At 37.0% G+C, this 26,872-nt stretch overlaps 1 protein-coding gene across 1 annotated transcript in view; it reads left to right on the forward strand.

Moving 5' to 3' along the window:
- Positions 1–26,872, forward strand: part of ATRNL1 (attractin like 1) — a 796,208-nt gene that overhangs the window by 162,131 nt on the left and 607,205 nt on the right. The window contains exons 16-18 of the mRNA XM_032313798.1: positions 12,419–12,632; positions 14,823–15,011; positions 24,343–24,561. Coding sequence (XP_032169689.1) covers positions 12,419–12,632; positions 14,823–15,011; positions 24,343–24,561 — 622 coding nt within the window. The remainder of the gene's footprint in view (positions 1–12,418; positions 12,633–14,822; positions 15,012–24,342; positions 24,562–26,872) is intronic.

Below are 26,872 nucleotides of genomic sequence, written 5' to 3' on the forward strand. Positions count from 1 at the left end.
GAGGACCACCATCAAAATGATGGAGAGCATGTAATTGGACATACTGCTTATCTTTAAAACTTGTCAGAAAAAATAAGATAATGCATATAAAGAATATATATTTTATTTTTCAGGGTATACAGTAATTATTATTGTTTGCATTTTAAGGGCTTTTTTTTAAAAGATTTTATTTATTTATCTGATAGAGACACAGCAAGAAAGGGAATACAAGCAGAGAGAGTGGGAGAGGGAGAAACAGGCTCCGCCTTGAGCAGGGAGCGCATGCGGGGCTTGATCCCAGGACTCTGGGATCATGACCCGAGCCAAAGGCAGATACCCAAGGACTGAACCACCCAGGTGCCCCGAGGGTTGTTATTTTTGTATCACTTTCTCACTGCTGCTATTACTACTATGTCCAGGAGTCATTATTTAGAATTCTTAGGTAACTTGATGAATTTATTTAATGAATAATTAATACTGATATTAATTGTGGAAAAATATTTGCCCCATATTACTATTGTAATTTTTCCATAGTGAATGAGAAATCTGCCCTGCTATTCCCCCACCCCCACTGACTGCCCTGGGTACTTATACAGAACCTTTTATCTCTTAAGATAATTCCTGATTTTTGATGAAGAATAGGTTGCTGATTTCACCTTTACTAGTAACAGAGGAATATGCACCTTGTGTTTAAAAAGTGACACAAGAACAGTTTTTATAAATGTTAAAAAAAAATTAGGGGACTTGTGCACACTCCCTTTTAAAATTTTTGTATGGACATTCACTTCACAGTTACTGCTTACCCTCACATTTTTGGTGATATTAGCAATTATATTTCTGTTTTTTTAAAAGATTTTATTTATTTATTAGAGAGAGAGAGCACAAGCAGGCAGAGCAGAAAGCAGGGAGAGGGAGAAGCAGGCTCTCCACTGAGCACAAGTCTGATGCGGGGCTCAATCCCAGGACCCTGAGATTGTGACCTGAGCCAAAGGCAGCCACTTAACGAATTGAGCCACTTGGGACCCAGCATGTGTATTTCTTATAAGTATTAATATGAGATGATTTAACTTATAATTATAGTTTCTAATTGTAGAGCCCTACCTCACACATAATAAAATGTTTAAATTAATTATGTCCTAGGCTTTTATAAATATTCAAAATTTTGGGGCACCTGGGTGGCTTAGTGGGTTAAAGCCTCTGCCTTCGGCTGAGGTCATGATCGCAGGGTCCTGGGATTGAGCCCCATGTTGGGCTCTTTGCTCAGCAGGGAACCTGCCTCCTTTCCTCTCTCTCTGCCTACTTACGATCTCTGTCTGTCAAATAAATAAATAAAATCTTAAAAAAATATATTAAAAGTTTTGAAGTGGTTATCACAATATACTTGTTGACTCTCAAATATTTATTATATGCCTGATATTAATAGAATAAAGAAAAACTATTATAATTAAATTCATGTGAAAAACTAATCTGTGAAGTCATTTTTTTGTGAACTGTAACTATTTTTCTGTGAAGAATGAGCCAGTATTCATTCAGTTAGTAAACATTTTTTGGGCACCTTCAGTGTACTTGGGAATGTACTTCTTGCTGAGAATAAGGATCAAAAGACAGTCACTCATGGGGAGATGGAGAGGAGAAGGGAGTTGAGGGAAATTGGAGGGGGAGATGAGCCATGAGAGACTATGCACTCTGAAAAACAATCTGAGGGTTTTGAAGGGGCAGGGGTGGGAGGGTGGGGGAGCCAGTTGGTGGGTATTATGGAGGGCACGTATTGCATGGAGCACTGGGCATGGTGCATAAACAGTGAATTCTGTTACACTGAAAAGAAATTAAATAAAAAAAATTAAAAAAAAAGACAATCACTATTTTCAAAGAGATTAATGGTGAGGAAGACAAACACAATTATACTGTAGTGTGATAATTGCAGTAATAATGTATAATAAATGTAATAAGTAAGAAATAAAAGTAATAAATGGACATGGAATATAGAAGGAAATCTTAATAATGTGGACTTAAGGAGTTTCTTAGAGTATGCCCTAGCTAACTTCTGTAGGACATTGAGTTGGCCAGCAGGTGAAGATATTTGCAGGGAGGCAATAGAAACATCTGTTTGTTTTGTTTTGTTTTTTATTAACATATAATGTATTATTAGCCCCAGGGGTACAGGTCTGTGAATCGCCAGGATTACACACTTCACAGCATAGCACATACCCTCCCCAATGTCCATAACGCAACTACCCTGTCCCTACCCCTGAACCCCTGGCAACCCTCAGTTTGTTTTGTGAGTTTAAGAGTCTCTTATGGTGTGTCTCTCTCCTGATCCCATTGTGTTTCATTTATTATTTTCCTACCCCCCAAACCCCCAATGTTGCAGCTCCACTTCCTCATATCAGGAAGATCATATGATAGTTGTCTTTCTCCGATTGATTTATTTCGCTAAGCATAATACCCTGTAGTTCCATTCACGTTGTTGCAAATGTCAAGATTTCATTTCTTTTGATGGCTGCATAGTATTCCATTGTATACGTATACCACATCTTTAGTCATTCATCTGTTGATGGACATCTAGGTTCTTTCCATAGTTTGGCTATTGTGGACATTGCTGCTATAAACATTTGGGTGCACGTGCCTCTTCGGTTCATTGTATTTGTATCTTTAGGATAAATACCCAGTAGTGCAGTTGCTGGGTCATAGGGTAGTTCTATTTTCAACTTTTTGAGGAACCTCCCTGCTGTTTTCCAGAGTGGCTGCACCAGCTTGCATTCCCACCAACAGTGTAGGAGGGTTCCCCTTTCTCCGCATCCTCGCCAGGTCTGTCATTTCCTGACTTGTTAATTTTTAGCCATTCTGACTGGCGTGAGGTGCTATCTCATTGTGGTTTTGATTTGTGTTTCCCTCATGCAGAGTGATAGAAAGAACTTTTTCATGTGTCTCTTAGCCATCTGGATGTCGTCTTTGCAGAAATGTCTGTTCATGTCCTCTGCCCATTTCTTGATTTGATTATTTGTTCTTTGGGTGTTGAGTTTGATAAGTTTATAGATTTTGGATACTAGCCCTTTATCTGATATGTCGTTTGCAAATATCTTCTCCCATTCTGTCAGTTGTCTTTTGGTTTTGTTAACTGTTTCCTTTGCTGTGGAAAAAGCTTTTGATCTTGATGAAGTCCCGATGTTCATTTTTGCCCTTGCTTCCCTTGCCTTTGGAAATGTTCCTAGGAAGAAGTTGCTGTGGCTGTTGTCAAAGAGGTTGCTGCCTGTGGTCTCTTCAAGGATTTTGATGGATTCCTTTCTTTCTTTTTTAAAATTTCTTTCTTTTTTTGTTTTTTAATGATTTTATTTATTTATTTGACACAGAGAGAGAGAGATCACAAGTAGGCAGAGAGGCAGGCAGAGAGAGAAAGAGGGGAAGGGAAGCAGGCTCCCTGCTGAGCAGAGAGCCTAATGCGGGGCTCCAGGATCCTGAGATCTTGACCTGAGCCGAAGGCAGAGGTTTAACCCACTGAGCCACCCAGGCACCCCTGGATTCCTTTCTCACATTGAGGTCCTTCATCCATTTTGAGTCTATTTTCATGTGTGGTGTAAGGAAATGGTTCAGTTTCATTTTTCTGCATGTGACTGTCTAATTTTCCCAACACCGTTTGTTGAAGAGACTGTCTTTATTCCATTGGACATTCTTTCCTGCTTTGTCAAAAATTAGTTGCCCATAGAGTTGAGAGTCTATATTTGGGCTCTCTATTCTGTTCCATTGTTCTATGTGTCTGTTTTTGTGCCAGTACCATACTGTCTTGATGATGACAGCTTTGTAATAGAGCTTGAAGTCTGGAATTGTGATGCCACCAACTTTGGCTTTCTTTTTCAACATTCCTCTGGCTACTTGGGGTCTTTTCTGGTTCCATATAAATTTTAGGATTATTTGTTCCATTTCTTTGAAAAAAATAGATGGGATTTTGATAGGAATTGCACTAAACGTGTAGATTGCTTTAGGTAGCATAGACATTTTCACAATATTTGTTCTTCCAAACTGTGAATATGGATAGTTTTTCCATTTCTTTGTGCTTTCCTCCATTTCTCTCATGAGTACTTTATAGTTTTCTGAGTACAGATTCTTTGCCTCTTTGGTTAGGTTTATTCCTAGGTATCTCATGGTTTGGGGTGCAATGCTAAATGGGATTGACTCCTTAATTTCTCTTTCTTCTGTCTTGTTGTTGGTGTAAAGAAATACAACTGATTTCTGTGCATTGATTTTATATACTGACACTTTACTGAATTCCTGTATGAGTTCTAGCAGTTTTGGAGTGGAGTCTTTTGGGTTAACCACATAAAGTATCATATCGTCTGCAGAGAGTGAGAGTTTGCCTCCTCCTTGTCAATTCAGATGCCTTTTATTTCTTTTTGTTGTGTAACTGCTGAGGGTAGGACTTCTAGTGCTATGTTGAATAATAGTGGTGATAGTGGACATCCCTTCCATGTTCCTGACCTTAGGGGAAAAGCTCTCAGTTTTTCTCCATTTAGAGTGATATTCACTGTGGGTTTTTCATAGATGGCTTTTTTTTTTTTTAAGATTTTATTTATTTATTTGACAGACAGAGATCACAAGTAGGCCAAGAGGCTGGCAGAGAGAGAGGAAGGGAAGCAGGCTTCCTGCTTAGCAGGGAGCCTGATGTGGGGCTTGATCCCAGGACCCTGGGATCATGACCTGAGCCGAAGGCAGAGGCTTTAATCCACTGAACCACCCAGGCGCCCCATAGATGGCTTTTATAATATTGAGGTATGTACCCTCTATGCCTACACTTTGAGGAGTTTTGATTAAGAAAGGATGCTGTACTTTGTCAAATGCCTTTTTGGCATCTCTTGAGAGTATCATGTGGTTCTTGTTCTTTCTTTTATTAATGTATTGTATCATACTGATTGATTTGCGGATGTTGAACCAACCTTGCAGCCCAGGAATAAATCCCACTTGGTCATGGTGAATAATCCTTTTAAGGTACTATTGGATCCTATTGGCTAGTATTTTGGTGAGAATTTTCGCACATGTGTTCATTAAGGATATTGGTCTGTAATTCCCCTTTTTGATGGGACCTTTGTCTGGTTTTGGAATCAAGGTAATGCTGGCCTCATAAAATGAGTTTGGAAGTTTTCCTTCCATTTCTATTTTTTGGAACAGTTTCAGGAGAATAGGTATTAATTCTTCTTAAATGTTTGGTAGAATTCCCCTGGGAAACAGTCTAGCCTTGGGCTCTTGTTTGTTGGGAGATTTTTTATGACTGTTTCAATCTCCTTACTGGTTATGGGTCTGTTCAGGTTTTCTTTTTCTTCCTGGTTCAGTTTTGGTAGTTCATATGTCTCTAGGAATGCATCCATTTTTATCATAGTTGTTCATAATATGTTATTATAATTGTGTTTTTTTGGTGTTGGTTGTCATCTTTTTTCTTTCATTCATGATTTTCTTTATTCAGGTCCTTGCTCTTTTCTCTTTTCTTTTTGACAAGTTTGGCCAGGGGTTTATCAATTTTATTAATTTCAAAGAATCATCTCTTAGTTTTGTTGATTTTTTTCTATTGCTTTTTTGGTTTCAATTTTTTGATTGCTGCTCTTGATCTTTCTTGTTTCTCTTCTCCTGTTGGGTTTAGGCTTTCTTTGCTGTTCTTTCTCCAGCTCTTTTAGGTGTAGTGTTAGGTTGTGTACTTGAGACCTTTCTTGTTTCTTGAGAAAAGCTTGTATTGTGATAAGGTTTTCTCTCAGGACCGCCTTTGCTGCATCCCATAGATTTTGAACAGTTGTGTTTTCATTTTCATTTATTTCCATGAATTTTTTAAATTCTTCTTTAATTTCCTAGTTGACACATTCATTCTTCAGTAGGATGCTCTTTAGCCTCCATGTATTTGGGTTCTTTCCAACTTTCCTCTTGTGATTGAGATCTAGCTTCAGAGCATTGTGGTCTGAAAATATGCAGGGAATCATTCCAATCTTTTGATACCGGGTGAGACCTGATTTGTGGCCCAGATTGTGATCTATTCTGGAGACTGTTCTGTGTGCACTAAAGAAGAATGTGTATTCTGATGCTTTGGGATGGAATGTTCTGAATATATCTGTGATGTCCATCTGGTCCAGTGTGTCATTTAAGGCCTTTATTTCCTTCTTGATCTTTTGCTCAAATGATCTGTCCATTTCAATGAGGGGGGTATTAAGGTCCTGTACTATTATTATATTATTGTTGATATGTTTATTTGATTTTGTTATTAATTGGTTTATATGAAATGTACTATTTTAGAAGTTGCATATTTCAAGGTTTCTTGTGTTAGTTCCTCATTTTTTCTTGCTTGTTTTTATAGATCATAAACATCAGACTAACAGTTATTTTGGATGTGTAAGGAACTTAGATTTGAGAGTTTGTGGTCTAGCATGTGCTAGGAAAGGAAAATATTTTGTTTCATTAGAAAGCTGAGCTGTAGCAAAATTTCAAAGGTGGAAGCCTCTGCAAGGTGACATTCCATTAAGCATACCTTTATGTAAAATGAATTATATCCTGAGTCATTCCAGTTATATACACTTAAGATAACACTTCCTTGGCAAATAAAGACGGACAAATTCAGGCAATTTAAAAAGATATTCTGCGTCAAATAATCATTTACTTATCGGAAATGGCTAATGAAATGTTGTAATGATTTATGGTGTGCTGCAGTAAATTTTCATAATATAGTAATTTGTCTTTGATTTTCAACTCCCTGTCCAGTTCATTTACTGGGTAATAGTTACTTTAAATGTTTTATCAATGGCTTCATTTTTCTGTTTCTCTCCTCTTCCTCGCAGATCCTTACCATGATGAGTTAGGGAATAATATTTCATTTTAAATGACTTGTCTTTACTATAGATAGTTGGAAATGTAGGCAGAGTCACTGTAATGTGAAGCACAGTCATTAATCTGAAATATCTGTGTTGGATTGACTCCTGCTGTTATTATCAAGAACTATAAAAATGTTACAGTTTTTTTGTTATCAAAATATCTTTCAGAATAATATATGAAATAAATGGTGATTATAAGAAAAAACAGCATGTGTATTTTTATAATTAGAAACATTTATTAAGTACTATCTCTATCTCAGGAATTGGATGGTAGAAAGTAACCATATCTGTTCTAATGTACTTTGGTTCACAAAATTTATTGACTACCTACTATCTGTATAGCATTCTACTAAGTGATAATGTCATAATGAATGTTCATAGGATATTTTAATTGTAGCTAGGACATATTTGTTGAGTGTTAACTATGAAATTTATTGTATTTATACACCTTGCAAATTTCTAGGTCTATAGCTGTCTTTAGAAGCTCTATAGGACCATTTGTATAACATATTTAGAATAAACACTGGATATTATCTATCTTATTTCTGTATGTTAAACATTCAAATAGAGAGACATATTTTTCTCTATCCTGACGGTCCACAATGTAAAAAGGCGACATGAGTTTTGAAGTCACCTCACATTATAATATTATTAACTTAATAACTGAAAAAATAAATATATTATGTGCATTAAGGTAGAAGTGTTTAGGAATAATGTCAGCAAGATGACAGAATGGAAATTTCAAGGTTTTGTCCTGCATTGGTGGTATAGTGGTGAGCAAAGCTACATTCCAGCTTTTGTTCCCTCACAGAAACATTGGTTTGAACAACCATTCATATACAAAAATACCTTTGCAAGAGCTAGGTAATCTCAGTGAGAGATTATAACAGTTGGGAAAAGTGCAGAAATAAGAAAGGATACTTTTATAATACCTGCATCATCCCGCCCCCAAGCCTTTCCAGGGTAGTGAAGCATGGTGAGAGATACCTTCTACAAAGGGGAAGAAAAGTAAAGTGAGCACCTGACTTTGCTGCTGAACCAGCTTCAGGTTTTCTCTAGTGAAGCCTGATGCCTGATTGGTTCCTACTGACCCAGGTACCAGGCATGCTCCAGACTGATCCCATGGCCTCATAGTACAGGCAGGCTTCCTGTGGCCCTAGGCTCCAGAAGACCAAAAGTTCAGGACCTGCCCAGTATACTCTAGTACTTGGCCCAAGACCAAGTACTAGTACTAGTACTAGTACAAGTACTAGTACTCTAGTACTTGTGACCCAAGACCAGGCTCACCCCTGGAAATTCAAGCTTCAGACCCTTCCCTGTATACCCAACCTTCAGGCTTGCCCCTGTGTTTCCAGGTACCAAGCCCATCTTTTGTTACTCAGAATCTGGCCTGCTTCCATGGATTTGGCCACTAGCCTTAACCTAGGAGACCCTGACACCAGGCTAGCCTCTATAGACTCAGAACCAGGTCCATACCCATGAGTCCAGGTGCCAGGCTCATCCCAGGACTAAGCTGGCATCCATGGATTCAGAATTGAAAATTATCCCGATGCCAGGTAACCTCCATGTTTCCTTCAGTCTGTCCCAAGAGATTTAAGCTCCAGATTGGCCCTTTTGGACCCAGCTACAGGCCTGCCACCATGGACCGTGGTTCTAGGTGTACTCTCATAAACCTAGTTCCCATGACTACTTCAATGGACCCTTGTACCAGGTGGCCCCCTTGCACCCAGTATCCAGGCCTGTATCTACAGACACAGATTCTAGGCCCACTTCCATGAACCCAGGCATTGGCCTACTCATGTGGACACAAACTCCAGACCTATGGCAATGGTCCCAGGCTTGCCCCTCTGAATCCAGGTACCAGGCAGCCCCCTGTAGACCCAGACTCTAGACCTGATTACCCACTGACCTAGCCACCAGGCTAGCCTAGCTGAATAATCCAGCAGTAAACCTGCCTATGGATTCTACTTTATGGCCCTCTAGAATTGCTGGAATTTCTGGATAGGCTGAATGATGAAGGGCTTTCCTTACTGACGTCTGTCTATAAAGATTAAAAGAAATAGTTACTTCTTCAGATGAAACACTGATGCAAGGCAATAGGGATCACAAAAAATCAGGGAAATATGACACTACCATAGCAACAGAATAAAGTACCAGTAACTGACCCTAAATAATGGAGAACTAAAAACTGACAATTCAAAATAATCATCTAAAAGAAGCTTAGTGAGCTAAAAGAAATAAAGATAGACAACTAAATTATATTAAGAAAATGATTTGTGAACAAAATGAGAAGTTTAACAAAGACATGGAAATCATAACAAAGAAACAAACAGGAATTATAGAGCTAAAGAACACAGTGATTGAAATAAAAAAATCATATAGCACTTCAATAGCAGACACTGTCAGTCAGAAGAAAAGAATCATTGAGCCCAAAGTCAAGTCATTTGAAATCATCTAGTCAGAGGTAGAAAAAGAAAAAAAAAGAATGGATAGAAACATGAAGAAAGCCTCTGGGACCTATGACAGACCATCAAATGCATCCATACATGGTTTTTGGGAGTGCCAGAAGTCATAGAGAAAGACAAAAGAGGCAGCAATTTCCTTTAAAGAAATAATAACAGGAAACTTCTCAAATCTGAAACTCCCCAAGTGAATATCCAGATCCATGAGACCCCAAATAGATTAAAAACATAAAGAGAACCTTCACCAGGACACATTATAACAGAGAGCCCAGAAACAAATTCATGCATTTATGATCAACTGATCTTCAACAGAGGTACCAAGAACATAAAATGGGGAAAGGACAATTCAATAAATGATGCTGGGAAAACTGGATATCCTCGTGCAGAAGAATGAACGTGGACCCTTGTCTCACACCATATAAAAAAGTCTGAAAATGGATTAAAGACACGAATGGAAGCCTTGAAACTGTAAAAATTCTAGAACAAAACTTGGAGAATAGGCTTCTTGACATTAGTCAGGGCAATGATTTTTTAGAAATGACCCCAAGAGTATAGGCAATGAGCAAAAATAGACAAATGGCATTGCATCAAACTAATCAGTGTCTTCACAGCAAAGGAAGCAGTCAGCACAGGAAAGGGACAACCTGTGGATTGGGAGAAAATGTTTGTAAATCATACATTTGATAAGGAGTTAAAGTCCACAATATATAAGAAGGCAAATAACTCAATAGCAAAGAAAAAGAACTCAGTGAAGAGATGGACAAAGGATACGAATAGCCATTTTTCTAAACAGAATATACAGATCACCAACAGGTATATGATAAAAGCTGGGTATCACTAATCATCAGGGAAATACAATTCAAAATCAAAGTGACCCTGTTAGAATGATTCTTAACAAAAAACAAGATAACAAGTTGGCAAAGATCTGGAGAAAATGAACCCTTGTATGCTGTTGGTGGGAATACAAATTGGTAAAGTCAGTTTGGAAAACAGTATGGATGTTCCTCAAAAAATTAAAAATGGAACTGCCATGTGATCCAGCAATCCCATGTCTGGGTATATATTCAGAGGGAATGCATTCATATCAGTGAGGATATCAGTGAGGCATCTGCATTCCCATGTTCATTGCAGCATTATTCACAATAGCCAAGGTATGGAAACAGCCTGTGTTCATTGATGGGTAAATGGATAAAGAAAATTAAATGTGATATGTGATATTGTGTGTGTGTGTGTGTGTGTGTGTGTGTGTGTGTGTGAGTGAGGTATGTGAGATAGATAGATAATGGCATATTATATAGCCTTACAAAAGCAGGACATCTTGCCATTTGCTACAACATGTATAAACCTGGAGGACATTACACTAGGTGAAATAAGCTAGATACAGAAAGATAAATACTGCTTGATTGTATTTATATGTGAAATCTAAAAAAGTCAAACTCATAAAAGCAGTTAATAGAATGGTGGTTGCCAGGGACAGGGTATGAGGGAAATGTAGAGATATAGGTCAAAAGGTACAGAGTTTCATTTATACAGGATAAATATGCTCTGGACATATAATGTACAGCATGGTTACTAGTTAATAATACTGTATTGTATACTTGGAATTGAAGATACTAGGTGTTAAATGTTCTCACCACAAATATAAAGGTAACTCTGTGAGGTGATGGAAATGTTAATTAGCTTGATTGTGGTAATCATTTCATGTTGACTGCATGTACCAAAACATCAAATTGTATGTGTTTTAGATCTATATTTTTAAATTTTTCAATTATATCCCAAGAAAGTGAGACAAAAATAAAAAAAATTTATGAAACCCCACATAATTCAGAAACAAGAAAATAAAAAGAGTTGTTTATAATCTAATATATTTTATAGAGTAGCAAAAATATATCATTTTAAAAATATATTTTAATAAACACATTTTAAAATTGATTCATGATTAAAATAAATCTGTGTATACAGAATGAATTTCTTTTTAAACCCCTTTTGGAATATTAATGAGAGCATTAGGAGTATTTCGTTTTGTGGCATTTGGCAATCTATTAAATTTTAGGCAAAGAAGTCAGATTTTATCAATTTTCTTGATCTCTTTCATAATGAAAGTAGATGACATAACTTCATCTAAAATTGAGTAAAAGTCCTGAGGTACCAGTAGAAGTCTGAACTAGGACAGAGGCAGTTTTTCTTCTTAGTCCTTATGTGAACATGTTAAGTTTTCACTCAACTCTGTATACAGTTTGTTGATTTTGTTTCCTGTTCTCTCACAGTGCGTGTAATGGCAACTTAGCTGTCGATTCTTACCTCCAGAACTGATTAAATTGTTAAAGTAGAGCAGTAGCAGAGCAGCAGCAGCAATATGTTAATTTTTTAGTGATCTTGTTTCGTAAGGTAGGTATTTATATCAGACATTTATAACCTCATTTTGTAGAAGAGGCAACTGAGGTTCACAAGGGCTAAACAACTGGCCCCAGTTATGTAGCATGAGTGCAAGATCTATTTTTGAAAAATAGTGTTCTTTTCTATATCATCTCTAAAATATGCTGGCATTGTTAATTATCCTTGGTACAGGAAGTCATTAGAAAGGCAGTTCTATATATTTTTAAATGTAATTTTTATTTTTTAAATTATTTTTTGTTTGTTTTTTTAAAGATTTTATTTATTTATTTGAGAGACAGAGAATGAGAGAGAGAGAGCATGAGAGGAGAGAGGTCAGCGGGAGAAGCAGACTCCCTGCTGAGCAGGGAGCCTGATGTGGGACTTGATCCTGGGACTCCAGGATCATGACCTGAGCTGAAGGCAGTTACTTAACCAACTGAGCCACCGAGGCTTCCCTTAAATGTAATTTTTAATGATAATGAGGTATTTGCTAAGGAATATGACTTTTTTTAAAAAAATTTTTTATTTATTTGTTTGACAGATTACAAGTAGGCAGAGAGGCAGGCAGAGAGAGAGAGAGAGAGAGGAGGAAACAGGCTCCTTGCTGAGCAGGGAGCCCGATGCAAGGCTTGATCCCAGGACCCTGGGACCATTACCTGAGCCGAAGGCAGAGGCTTTACCCCACTGAATCACCCAGGTGCCCGTGGAATATGACTTTTTATATCTAACTTTCTTTAATACTCCTTTTGCTATTGTTTACAGAAAGTATCACCATGGGTAGGCTTGCGCAAGATCAATATATCCTACTGGGGATGGGAAGACATGTCTCCTTTTACAAACACGACGCTGCAGTGGCTTCCTGGTGAACCTAATGATTCTGGGTTCTGTGCATATCTGGAAAAGGCTGCAGTGGCAGGCCTGAAAGCGAATCCTTGTACATCAATGGCAGATGGCCTGGTCTGTGAAAAACCTGTTGGTAAGCAGTAAACTAGTATTTCTTTAATTACCACGCCTTTCCACTTGCAGTAGTCTATGTGCCTAAGGTAAATTTCACCATCTTTTTATGATGTTGATTCCCTGATAATTTTGGTAAATTTTATCTTTAACTACATTCCCCACTTACTATTAGTGACCTCAGTGTTAACTTGTGAAAATACCCAAATTTTATGGTTTTATGCAATCTTTATTTTTTGATTGAGTCCATTCTTAATTTTGTTAACAACTTTTACTTTTATAATTACAGTGTTTAGAAGGAAGATTTGTTTTTAAGATTAACAACTAATTTTGAATCATTTTCATCTTATAGCTCTCTTTCATTTGGCAAGTAAGAAGAAACATTTCTGTTATTTTTTTTCCTAATATGTCATTTTATGGTGATTGACTTTTATTATTTTTTATATTGGCCATGACATTCAAACCCCAAACCTGTACTAATTGTGTGGTAATTTTTTATTTTGTTTTATTAGCCAGTATAAAATATTAGACATATACATTGTTTTTTTTAAGTTTTTATTTTAATTTCAGTTAGTTAACATATAGTATAATATTAGTTTCTGGTGTGCAGGACATGTGCCCTCCTTACTCCCTATCATCCATTTCAACCACCCACCTCCCCCCACCTCTGCCACCCTCCTCCCTTGTCAGCATCACTTTGTTCTCTATAGTTGAACGTCTGTTTTTTCATTTGTCTCTCTCTTTTTTCTCTTAACTCATTTGTTTTGTTTCCTAAATTCCACATATGAGTGAAATCACATGTGTGTCTTGAAATGGATTTTCATTAAGTGATAAAGGAATATTGAATTATTTTCTCTTTTTAAACACTTTTAAAAAAATATACATAATATAAAATTTACCATTTTAACCATTTTTAAATGCAGAGTTCAGTGTTATTGCATGCATCGACATTATTGTGCATTAATCAACAGCATGTATCTCCAGAACTTCCTCATCTTCCCAAACTCTATACTCATTAAACAATAACTCTCCAGACCTCCCTCCCCCAGCCCCTGACAAGCACCTTCTACTTTCTGTGTCTATGAGTTTGACTAATTTATTTACCTCATATAGATGGAATCATAAAGTGCATGAACTTTTATGCCTGGCTTATTTCCCTTAACATAATGTCTTCAAGGTTCATTCATATTGTAACATATGTTAGAATATCCTTCCATTTTTAACATGAATAATTATCCATTGTATGTACATCCAACATTTTGTTTATCCATTCATCCATCAGTGTACACCTGAGTTGCTTTTACTTATTGGCTGTTGTGAATAATGATGCTATGAACATGGGTTTACAGATATCTTTTCCAGTTCTGGTTCGTATCTTTTGGGTATATAGGCAGAAGAAGGAATTGCTGTATCATATGGCAATTTTATGTTCATGTTTTGAGGAATTGCCTTACTGTTTACCGTAGAAGTTGTACCATTTTACATCCCTACCAGCAATGAACAAGCGTTCCAATTTCTTCACATCCTTGCTAGCATTAAAAAAATATTTATCTGGGGCGCCTGGGTGGCTCAGTGGGTTAAAGCCTCCGCTTTCGGCTCAGGTCATGGTCTCAGGGTCCTGGGATCGAGCCCCGCACCTGTTTCCTCCTCTCTCTCTCTCTGCCTGTCTCTCTGCCTACCTGTGATCTCTGTCTGTCAAATAAATTAAAAAAAAATATATATATGTATATATATTTATCTAAAGGTTATGATATTCTATTTCATGTAAAGATTTTATAGTGTATTGTTTTATTTTTATTGTTTGTTTATCAGAGACATGTTCACTGATAAGCATTTGTTTTGATAAGGTATGGAATGTTTATGGAAAAAATTTTAGTGGGAAAGTAAATAATGAGTGTGTGTGTAGTACTTAGCCAAAGACAGAAAACTAGGTTATGGGCTACATCTCTATGTATAAGTTTTTAAATTATGTAACTTTATGTACTTTGTAAAGGACTAAAATTTTCAAAAGAAGTATGATTTTCAAATTTGATAAATTTAAATTTGATAATCTTCATTTTCATTTATCGTATTATGTAGTTTTTGCTATAATTTTTATTTCACACTTGGCTTACTTGAAACATTCCCCAAACCTCAAAACAAATGAAACCCATATATCTGTGCTAAAATATAGTTAACAAATAAAATAATTGTATTTGTTGATTTATTCCAGTCAGTCCGAATCAAAATGCAAGGCCGTGCAAAAAGCCGTGCTCTCTACGGACATCCTGCTCCAACTGCACCAGCAATGGCATGGAGTGTATGTGGTGCAGTAGCACGAGGCGCTGCGTTGACTCCAATGCCTACATAATCTCTTTTCCATACGGACAGTGTCTGGAGTGGCAAACGGCCACCTGCTCTCGTAAGTATTTATTTAGAGTGGCTTTTCATGTAAAGGCAACACAAATCAATTTTCTATGATGGAAGGAGGAATTAAACATCTGAAGAAGTTAAAAGTTGGGAAAAAGTTTTTGCTTTTGTTGCAACAAAAAACTGTTGTTTTAAAACCTATTAATGGTATAAGCCCCAGAATTATACTATACCATCATTTGAATTCTACTAATTATTTTATCCTACATAGGCACACACACACACATTTTGCCACATTTGTGCTCTCCCCAACTCTGAGTGTACGTTGCAGAGAGTTTAACACTTCACGAAAGTGCTTATTGCTGCAAAGATCGCATACTGCTTTGTCGTGCTCCTTTAGTGTCCTCTAATCTAGCAGAGTTCCCATGTCTTACACAACTGATATTTTTGAAGAATCTACACCATTTGTTTTTTTAACTGTCCCAATTTGGATTTATGTAATTCTTTCCTCATGATTGGATTCAAATTAAACATTTGTTGGCAATAATATCAATCCTATCAGTGGTGGTGCATCTACCAGGAAGGCAGGATGCAGTCTTGGAATCACATGGGGAGTCCCCGCCGCAGGTCGGTACTGCACTTGCTATCGGTTGTACTTCAGGACTAGATCTTACCCCTTGCTCAAATTTTTTAAGGACTTTACTGAGTGTATGTATCATACCACTGTGTGGTTATGAGAGTGGCCTTGTAAAGGCAGATTGCATCATGATGCTATTGCCAAGGTAATTGCATAGCACTACTGAGAGCACCTGGTGTCCTTGTAGGAATTTGAAACCACATGCAGCTTTTTTTTTTTTTTTTTTCCTTTTGGAAAATGTAGAAGCTGCTGGTCTTAGCGAGCTTTGAGCGAGCAGAAAATATGGTTTATCTTTCCACAGTCTACCCTCTGACACTGGGGCTTATCAAAAAAATGCCTTTCCAAAAGGGACATGAAGTAATTGTTCTCTTCAGATTTATAATAAGAAGGTAGGAACGATTATTTATTTCCAGTGCTCCCTCACCTGCTTTTCAATGTTGAATTGATTCATTCGTGCCACACTAATTGGGGTCTGTCCTTTTTGTGACTGATCCAGACTTTGTGTCCTTTTTGGAGAACATACTCTGCTGGTGCCCAGGGTCACCATTCCACAACCACAGTTAGCTCTGGAATCATCTTAGATAAAGTTGGAGTTCAGTTTGTATTCGACCAGAAATCCTTTATTTAAACAAAGCAAAACATCTATTCACTTGCCAAATTCAAGCAAATACAGATGAATGAGAGGAATGAGGAATATGAGAAGAATGTCCAGGAAGCTCACTAGGGCAGAAGGACCAGGAGTCCTTAGGTTTGTTTTATTTTAGTTTTCTTCCCAATACTTTTACTTGCAATAACCTGTGTTTGCAATGAATGAATGCCAGGTGCCAAAGGAACTGCAGTTACAGTGCAGTGAAGGGAGACAAAAGAGCAGCCACTTGAAGCCCCATATGGGTTAAACTCAGGAAGATATTGTAGTTGAAGTGTTCAATGGGATAGAGAAGGGCCAGTTTTAATCTTTCTAAGGGAATACTCCTCAGGGGATCTTATCATCCCACATCTAGTTTTTTCTTCCTAACAATTGCTTTGATAGTTGTTACACACTTGTTATGCCTTCTTTCACCCGATCTTTCAGCTCTGGTAGGTCCAGTTCAGGTCTTTGCATCAGTCCACTGGCTTCCCTCTGTTCTTTCCCTCTTCCAAGCAGGCACTTGCAGGTTTCCGAGGAGTTTGGGCCATGACACAGCTTGTTCCTGCAACTTTTTAAAGTTTCGTCTGGACTTTCTTATCAGCCCATTGGCTTCCTTACATTCCTTCCATAGGAAGAGCTGCTGCTGTTGTAACCGTGATGATGGATGGATAAATATCCTAGCAGCAGCATGCATTGTCCGACCATGCATTCTTCCTTCCATCCTTCCTTGAGCTCTCTTGCTTGTACTGTAAGAGGAAGGAAGAGCTGCTTCTTTTAAGAGGAGCTTCCTAAGTCTGAGATACCCTTTGGTGGTGAATCTACTATTTTGAGGCTTGCGCCCGGGATCTAGTAGCCCACAGACAACATGGCCACCCATGTTCATAAGCTCTTCTTGCTCAGATGAGTGACCTTGTCATTTTGAGGTAACCAGCTGCTTAAGACAGTGCAGATGGAGATTCACTGGCCTTTCCAGAACTTACATCATTCCCAAAGATACCCTCATAGTTTACCAGCCAGCCAAACCTGTGTTTGTTCCATATAGTCACCACTGGTGCATGAAGAGCTGAGACAGAACAGTAAGTGCCACAATGTAGGCCAGAACTTCTAGGCTGTGGCTGTTGGGTATATTTGTTTCCCCAGGTTCTTGGCATCACGTGTAGAGGTGTTCTTGGCATGGACATAGCTGGTATATTTGGTGTTGAGCTCCTCGGTGCTGTACGTTTTTAGGAACTTTATTTATTTATTTTTTAAATTAATTTCTTTTCAGCATAACAGAATTCATTGTTTATGCACCATACCCAGTGCTCCATGCCATACGTGCCCTCCATAATACCCACCACCTGGCTCCCCAACCCCCTACCCTCCCGCCCCTTCAAAATCCTCAGATTGTTTATCAGAGTCCATAGTCTCTCATGGTTCATCTCCCCTTCCAATTTTCCTCATTTCCCTTCTCCTCTCCATCTCCCTTTTTTTTTAATAGGGAATGAGGATGGGCCTCATTCAGCACATGGCCCTGGGGTTGTTGCAGGCATAAAAGGGTCTTACTCCCACAGAAAACATCTTATTAGGAGTCAGCTGCCCAGGGGAGCTGCATCCAGTGATGCAGTCTTAGGGGGAACTGATAGCACCCAGGCTCTCTTGCCTTCATAATCATGTTTGTCTTTCCACAAACTTTAATGTTTGATGAAAGAAATCAGACACAAAAGTTTATGTACAGAATGGCTCCATTTAGATAAAGTTCAAAAATAGGCAAAACTAAGCTCTCTTGTTTAGGAATGAATATTTAGGTGGTAAAACTGTAGAGTAAGGCAAAAAATTAATGTAAATGACAGATAGTGGATGCTGCTGGGAGAAGACTAGGGTGCTGGCTAGGACAGGGGTGCAAGGGAGGCAGTGGGCCACCTCCAGGCTGAGTGCAGGCTCAGAGCATTTCTGTACAATAATTGATTAATCTCACATTTCTCTATGGGCTTCTCTGTGTGTGTTATAGAATAAAAGGGTAAAGGGTAGCGAAAAAGGAGCTTGTAAACTTTCCAAGGTCTTACATGCTTAAGAACTTCCTAAAAATTATTTAGAGTTAAATCTAAGTCGTCTTCACTACTCACAAATCTTTCTTGTATTCCATGTCTTCCATCTCATTTATTAACCTTTTAGAGAATAGTCTTCAGTAATTCATTCAAATAAATTCATGGATAATAATCTTTTTGAGTTTTTGTACGTCTAAAGTATATTTTTTTATGTTGACTTGAATGGTTAAGTGGCTGGATGTGGGAGTTCATCAGTGATGAAGATACACAGGTTATTCTATCCTGAGACCTTATAGTGTTTGGTGTTGTGAGTGAGAATTTTCCTGTGAATTTGATTTTTATTCCTTTATGGGGCATCTTTTTAAAAAAATTCTTCAAGAAATAAAAGATTGTAATTTTTTTCTCTTAATCCCTGGGATTCCAAATTCTGTAATTCATTTCAATTTCCAGTAATTGAGTTAAATTTTAAAAATGGATTCTCGTTTGCTCTTTGAATCTGAAGAGTAGTGTCTTTCTTTACCGCTAAAAATGGTCTTTAATACTTACATTGTTTTCTTCTATTTATTCTTTTTTAGAAATCTTCTATTTATTCTTCCTTAGAAATCTTAAAATAGTGGTTGGAATTTCTTCTTCTTCTTCTTCTTCTTCTTCTTATTTTAGTCACCATATAGTATAGCATTAATTTTTGATGTAGTGTTCCATGATTTATTGTTTGCATATAACACCCAGTGCTCCATGCAATCTCTGCCCTCCTTAATAATTATCAATATGTCTTGAATTCACTTGAATTTTCCATCTCTTAGTTACAATTCAGATGTTTTTTCTTCTTTATGGTTGTTTATTTGGGGATTTTTATCTCTTTTAAAACAATGTTTTTGAGAACCTTGTATTTCCACCATAAAAAGTCTAACTGAATTTTTTGAGAAGGTATATGAAACATGATTAAACACCAGTATGAAGTGTATCTTCATCACTGATGAACTAAATTGTGACACATACTGCTGGGAGGGCTGTCCGCTAGAGGTGTGTATATCAGTTGTTAAGTTCTGCCTTTATGTCTTCTGTTTTTGACTCTTTTCTTTTTTTGTTTTCTTGATTTTGATTTCTTGAGAGTTTTGTGTTCTACTTCAACCATTTTTTCTTGGACAGTTAGTCTGCTGCATTTTTCTTTTCTGTAAGTCTTTTCTTTCACTGTTTGTGTCTGTTGTCATATTTACCTTCTTGGTGGCTATCTACAGTTCATTTGTGCTGATGATGTCCAATTATTTTTGTTCCACATCCTTTTAAATTATATGCCCTTCCCTTTGCATCCTTGTAGGGAAGAGGGCTACTGAACTTCTCTTCAAGGAGATCTTGTATTTTCTGGAAGTAAATACAAGTAAACCGGTGGTGATCTACTCCTTGTGAGAAATAAACTCCTTCTCTATTATGTCATTCTTCCCTGCTTTTAACCAAAAGGCTTTTAATGAGCAATAAGGAAATGCCAGGAAATAAAATAAGGACTAGGAACAAAGGTGGCATCCTTTATCAAAATCTGAGTGCAGGGGTCCCTGGGTGGCTTAGGCGTTGGGCATCAGCCTTCGGCCGAGGTCGTGATCGCAAAGTCCTAGGGTCAAGCCCCCATCGGGCTCCCTGCTCGGTGGGAATCCTGCTTGTCCCTCCCCCACTACCCCTGCTTGTGTTTTCCTCTCTTGCTGTCTCTCTGTTAAATAAATAAAATCTTAAAAAAAAAAAATCTGAGTGCAAAATGTAGCTGAATATTATTGTTTCAAAGACATCAGCTTTTGGGCAATGTTTTTTATCATACTTTTGCTTTTAACTTTATATCTTGTTATCTTGTTAACATTAAATATTAACAATGGATTTACATGATCATTTCTACTACACGTGTCTGGTCTTTCACTAAACATTTAACAGTAGTAAGTCTTTAAAAACATTCTTAGAGTTATAAATAAAATTGTGTTAGAAATGGTATATATTTTATGTTGCTTTTGTAAAGTTGTTCAGGGATCATTTGAGGTTTCCTAGTAAATGGAACTTGAAGGAAATTTTTCTTTGCTAATGAGAAACAAATATGGATTTTATAATATTTGCCAGTGGTTTTTTTGTTGTGCTATTGTGATATTAGTACTTAAAATTTACAAATTGAAGAAAAGAAATGTATCTTAAGACAACTTTTGCCTAATGTTTTCTGAGAAAGCTTTGTTAATAACTGCAATTATTAATAATTGAGATATTTTATTTAAAATATTGGTTATTCTCTTTGTGAACATGATCTTCAAAAGGATAATATAATGCAGTAATAGGTTTAGTTCTTAATACATAAAAGTTCAAATAAAAATGTAATTAAATTGATAACAGTGAAAATAAAAAAATAGGAAACATGAGAATATAGTACACTGTCACAAATCTGTATTTCTTTCGGTATTTTACAAGTTTATGTACATGCTCAATTTAAACATTTTTTTCTCGGCAGTTAGGGAAGGTAATCTTTTAAAAATTGATTAAAATTTATTTTTTAGAGTAGTTTTAGGTTCACGGCAATTTTGAGAGGAAGGTGCAGAGAATTCCTTTATGTCCTCTGCCCCCACACATGCACAACTTCCCCACGGTCAACATGCCACACCAGAATGGTTCCTTTGCTACAGCTGATGAACCTACACTGACATATCATTATTGCCCAAAGTCTGTCGTCCAAAATCCTCTGAGCTCCACCTGTTCATCCCTCTTTCTCTCCTAACTCCTGGAAATCACTAATATTTTTACTGTCTGCATAGTTTTATCTTTTCCACAATGTCATATCATTTGTATGTAGCTTCTCAGATTGGTTTTAAGTCTCTCCATGTCTTTTCTGGCTTGGTAGCTTAATTTATTTTTAGAGCTGAATAATATTCCATTGTCTTTTACCACAATTTATCTGTTCAGGTATTAAAGTCTTGTTGCTTTTGGCAAGTTTTGACAATTATGAATAAAGCTGCAGTAAACATCTATGTGCAGGTTTCTTATTTTCTTTCTTTCTTTCTTTTCTTTTCTTTTTTTTTTTTAAAGGTTTTTATTTATTTGAGAGAGAGAGAGAGAGAGAGAGAGAGTATGTGAAGGGGGAGGGTCAGAGGGAGAAGTAGACTCCCCGCCAAGCAGGGAGCTCAATGCAGGACTAGATCCAGGGACTCCAGGATCATAACCTGAGCCGAAGGTAGTTTCTTAACTAACTGAGCCACCCAGGCGCCCCAGGTCTCTGTATGGACATAAATTTTCAGTTCATTTGTATAAATATCATGGAGTGTTTTTGCTAGAATGTATGGTAAAAGTATGTTTAGTTTTGTAAGAAACCACTAAACTGTCTTTCAGAGTGGCTGTATTTTGCATTCCACCAGCCATGAATGATTTGTTACTTTGCATTCTACATACTCACCAGCATTTGGTATTGTCAGTGTTTTGGATTTGGACCATTTTAATAGGGGTATATTACTGTTTTTAGTTTGAAGTTCTCTAGTGACATATGATGTGGAGAATCTTTTCATACTTGCTTCTTATACCTTCTTTGGTGAGCTATCTGCTTAGGTCTTTTGCCCATTTTTAAAATTGAGTTGTTTGTTTTCTTATTATTGAGTTTTAAGAGTTCCTCATGTATTTTAGGTAAGAGTCCTTTATCAGGTGTGTCTTTTTGAAATATTTCCTTACAGCTATGGCTTGTATTTTCATTCTCTTGACAGTGTCTTTATAGAGCAGAAATTTTAAATTTGAATTTAAATTTTAATGAAGTTTAGTTTATCAATTTTTTTTCTTTCATGGATTGTGCCTTTGGTGTCATAACTACAACACCATCACCAAACTCAAGGTCATCTAGATCTTATATGCTATCTTCTGGGAGTTTTATAGTTTTGCTTACAAATGCTCATCTGTTCACGCATGTTACCATTAGCACTTTTAGCATATTAATCATAGTTGTTTTAAATTCTGGTCTGATAATTCTGACTTTCCTGCAGTGTCTGGTCTGATGCTTGCTCTATCTTTTCACATTGTGTTTTTTGCCTTTTGGTATGCCTTGTAATTTTATTCTTGGTAGTCAGATATGATTTACAGGTAAAAGAGACCGCTGTAAGTGGGCTTTTAGTACTGTGGTGGTAGGTTGTGGAAAGGGCAGAAGCCTTCTGTAACTGACTAAGTCTTTCTGTGGGCTTGTGCTTCATGCTGTGAACTTCCCTAGTGTTCTCAGTTTCTTTCCCCTCTCTCGGGTTGCACAGGATGGCTGGCTGGATTTGTGCCTTTCTTTCCCCATGCAGAAGGCCCGAGCAGGCTAGAGTTGGGTATTTCCCAACAGTTCAGGGGGTCTCCAATAAAACCCCAGCAGTTTGGGCTCTGTTCAGTAGTTTTTCCCGGCCTTGTTAAAGAACGGGATGCTCTGACATGTTTCAGGATGTTTCCTTTTTGTCTTCCCCTGCTGGAAGCACAAGAAGATTTGTCTTTGATGTTCACTGTGAAGACTTTGTAGAGCTCCTGGAGGTTAAAAGAAAAAAAAAGTGTGGGAGTGCCCTGTGACTGGGTCCTTCTGGGAATTTTAACTCTCAGTGTTGTCCACACTGAGCTTCCAGCAATCGATCAGGTATAAGAGGCCTTTGGATCATGGTTTCTTCCCCACATACTGGCTCCTGCAGAGGTTTCAAATGTGGTATACTATGATTCTCTGCATACTCCTGTCTGTCTTTCCAGTCTTGCATGCAGTGATTTGCTCTGTGACCTCACGTCTCTGACAGATCTAAGAAGAGTTGTTGACTTTTCATTTTGTGCTGCTTCTTACTTTTTGTTAGGATGGAGTGGTAACTTCTGAATGCCTAGCATGCTGGATCAGAAACCAGAAGTCTCCAGTAATCATCTGATGACAGAATTTCTTACAGATTGATTTCTCAACTTCTTACACATTTCAAAAAACCATATTGGATGTTTAACAACTTAATTTTTCAAAAAGCCAAAAATAAATAAAATAAAAATGATTGCTCTAATTATTTATCATTTATACATAGTCTCTCTGCTATTCATAACTTAGGAAAAATAGCATAGGCTACCAAAGCTTCCCTGTATTATTGTCTAAAAAACGTTAGAATCTGTCAGGTTTTGAATCAATATTAAATACTAAAGAATGAAATTTCTGTTAATTTTTCAGCAGTGCCTGTTGCTTTTTACTCTTGAGCAAAAGGGAAACCAACATTACCTTATGTAATAGTTTCATATGTAAAATAAAATCTGAGAATAAAATGTTGCTCTGAACTTGATATTTTGTAACTTGTTATTAAAGCCTAAAATCAAATAGATAAATAGAACTAGAAGATTAACAGTTTGTCATTCAGCAGTGCAAGAAACCCAGCATTCTTTCATCTAAGATTTTCCTAGTTTGGAAAGTATTAGTAGGAATTCTATACTTGAGAAGAGTTTAGATTTACTTTGCATGTAATGCTTGTTCAAGACTTTTTTTTTTTTTTTTAATTTATGTCCTTAAAAAGATAGTCCTAAAATAAAATTTACTTTCCTAGGAGATATTCATAGACTCGTAAATATAAAACTAGATTTAATCTGGGGAAGTCTAGTAAAAATCTACTTCAGATCATCACACAGTACACATGGGGCTTAGCTCTCTCAGGATGGGCAGGCAGCAGTTCCACTGGACGTCCAAGGCAGGTGCAGAGTTTTTCTCTGGAGGTCCTCACTAGGCCCAAGACCAGCTAACATGGCTCTACACATGGACAAGGGTAAATGAGATCTGTAGGCCCCTGGAGCAGTTTCCAAAAGGTCCTAAAAACAGGTAAAAAAATTCTCAGCAACCTTTAAGTGCTGACTTCATTTTTCTCTATGTCGTAGTTATCACACTTCTTTTCACCTTTAAGTCAGTCCATTTATCTCCTCTTTGCTCATGATGTATATTTTATTTGGTTTAAGTAATTGCTGTCTCTTAGATATTATTACAAAAAAATGTTTACGTCAACTATAGACAACTTTTCCAGGCTTTTTTTAGACCGTATTTATTTTTCCATTACCTTATAATTCCATTTGAATATAAAGTCATATAACATATTTTGTTACTGTTCCTGTCATGCAGCTCAAAATTGTTCTGGATTGAGAACCTGTGGGCATTGTTTGGAACAGCCTGGGTGTGGCTGGTGCAATGATCCTAGTAATACAGGAAGAGGACACTGCATTGAAGGATCTTCACGGGGACCAATGAAGCTTGTTGGGATGCACAATAATGAGATGATTCTCGACACCAGTCTTTGTCCTAAAGAAAAGAACTATGAGTGGTCATTTATCCAGTGTCCAGGTAATAAAAATGTGATGAAATTAATTACAGTTTGGAAACCAAGAATGAGTTGTTCTTTCTTATAATAAATATTCAGGAAAACAATGAGACTCAAATTTCACAGATGAAAAAATATTCTTCCCTATATTCATCTCTATTGTGCAGATGGCATTCTGTTTGGAATCATCAAATAGGCTTACCAAATGCATGGTATACAGTTGTTATATTTGGCTTCATATGAATTGCTAAGAGGGGAAATAATGGGTTCATGCCAATTTTCTACCTTGTACTATAGTCTTTTATGTGCACAGTATAATAATAACTTAAAATTCAAGGCAATTCAGAAGATCCAGTCAAACTTCATGCTAAGTGTGGGAATGTTTTAAATGATATTTGTGATGGAATCAACAGGCCTCATTTTAAATACCATTCAATTTTGAAAGTCATTAGTTTTCAGGGTTTTTTTTTTTTTTTAATAGGAAGTCTGTTCTTATACTGAAGAAAGCCAATCTCCTAGAAAAATTAACTTACTCAGTATATTTTTATTGAGTGCCTAGTATGTGCCAAAGAGTGTTTGAAGTGTTAGAGACATAACAATTAACAAATGAGAGTAAAATCACTGCACTCATGGAACCTGTATTCTAACTGAAATTAACAAAATTAATTACACACATAAGAAGTTACATGCTGTTAAATTGCTGTTAAATAAATGAAGTAAGGAAGGGGGATAAGGCCTGTAGTTTTAAAAGGGTAGTGAGATAAGAGCTCACTGAGAAATAGCAATAAACAATTTATGTAGATGAGGGAGTGAGTGAGTCATAGGGATATCTGGGAAAGTGTTCTAGAGCAGGTAATAGTCTGACACAAGGGCTTGGATGAAAGAGTTTATTAAGGAGGTGAACCCGGGAGGCACAATTGAGGAAACAGTTTTGGAGAAGGGAGAACAACCAAAATTATTAAGCTGGGTGCTGTACTTAGAAATGTGGCCTCACACCCACTAGGGACCTAGCAGAGCCGTGTAGAATGCTTCGCAGAGTTAACCCACTGACGAAATGGGAAGGTAGAGCACTTATCTATGGATTCTCATTGGTTGAGTGATATCTTTGGAGGTATGGTACTTCTGAGCTGTGCCAGCATGTCTCATCAATAGTTTGCCCTGGCACTAATGAAAATTCTGAGGTTGAAAAGTAGAGAGACACTGCAGAACTTTCATTAGGTGAGTCACCAACAGTATGCTGTCCTGAAACCAGATGGATTGTGGGAATGTGGTACAGAGTGCAATGAAACCTACATAAATTTTGAAGTATATGAAAAGCAAAAATGAAAAAAAAACAATTGGCTTGTACAAGATGATTGAATTAAAAATTTTTTTTGCTTAGTGAAAGAAACCAGGCCCAAAGGCTACATGTAGTATTATTTCATTTATAAAATGATCTGGAACAGGCAGAATTGTGGGGATGGAAAACAGATCAGTTATTTGCCAGGAGTAGCAAAGGTAGGGATTTATTTCAAGGGGGGCCTCACAAGGGAATTTTTTGTGTTATGGAACTGTTCTTTATGATACTGTGTTAGGTTGATACATGACTCCATACATTTGTCAAAACCCATGTTGTTTACCACAAAGAACCAACTTTCCTGAATGCAAATTAAAAGGAAAAGTCAACTAGAATACCAGGGGATCCCAGGATGTAAAGTAAACTGTGACAAGTAAATTTAACTATATTACAAATGCCATAATGTAATATATATAAGTAATAAATGTAAGAAAAAGAAAAAAAAAAGAGCTGACCTAAGTAACTTTGGCAAACAATTTGATTTGATACTGTCAAGCTAAGGAAAAAGAAAACTATATATAAGATTGTATTCTGGTTAGTAAATTTGTGTATCACATGGTATAAGTTAACATTTCTAACAATACTTTATGCATTTACTAGGTTTGGACAAATAAATTGTGTTTAATTTAAGCTAGGTTTTCCCTTGTCAGAAAAAGAAGTTAAAAATAAGCAAGGACTAAAGACTACAAACAACCCTGTGGTGTTGGATTAGGGTCTGAGATAATAATGTGAATTCATGTTTATTCTAACATATATACACCAAAAAGTGAATATAGGTATGTATGTATACATAGGTTAGTATTATGCAGTGTTATTTCCTAGTTCTGTTGTCAAGAGGGTCTAGAAGTCATGACATCCCAGTAGCAATGAACATATCTAGTGCCTGCATCTTGGTTTCTAAATACTGTTTTCCAGTGAAAGGAACCATGGGACTGTAGAGAAATGGCTAAGTCTAGCACTGGGACAGGGGAAAACACGATGAGCCCGGAGCATTGTTT

The sequence above is a fragment of the Mustela erminea genome, chromosome 14, assembly GCF_009829155.1.
Source record: "Mustela erminea isolate mMusErm1 chromosome 14, mMusErm1.Pri, whole genome shotgun sequence".
NCBI lineage: Eukaryota > Metazoa > Chordata > Mammalia > Carnivora > Mustelidae > Mustela > Mustela erminea.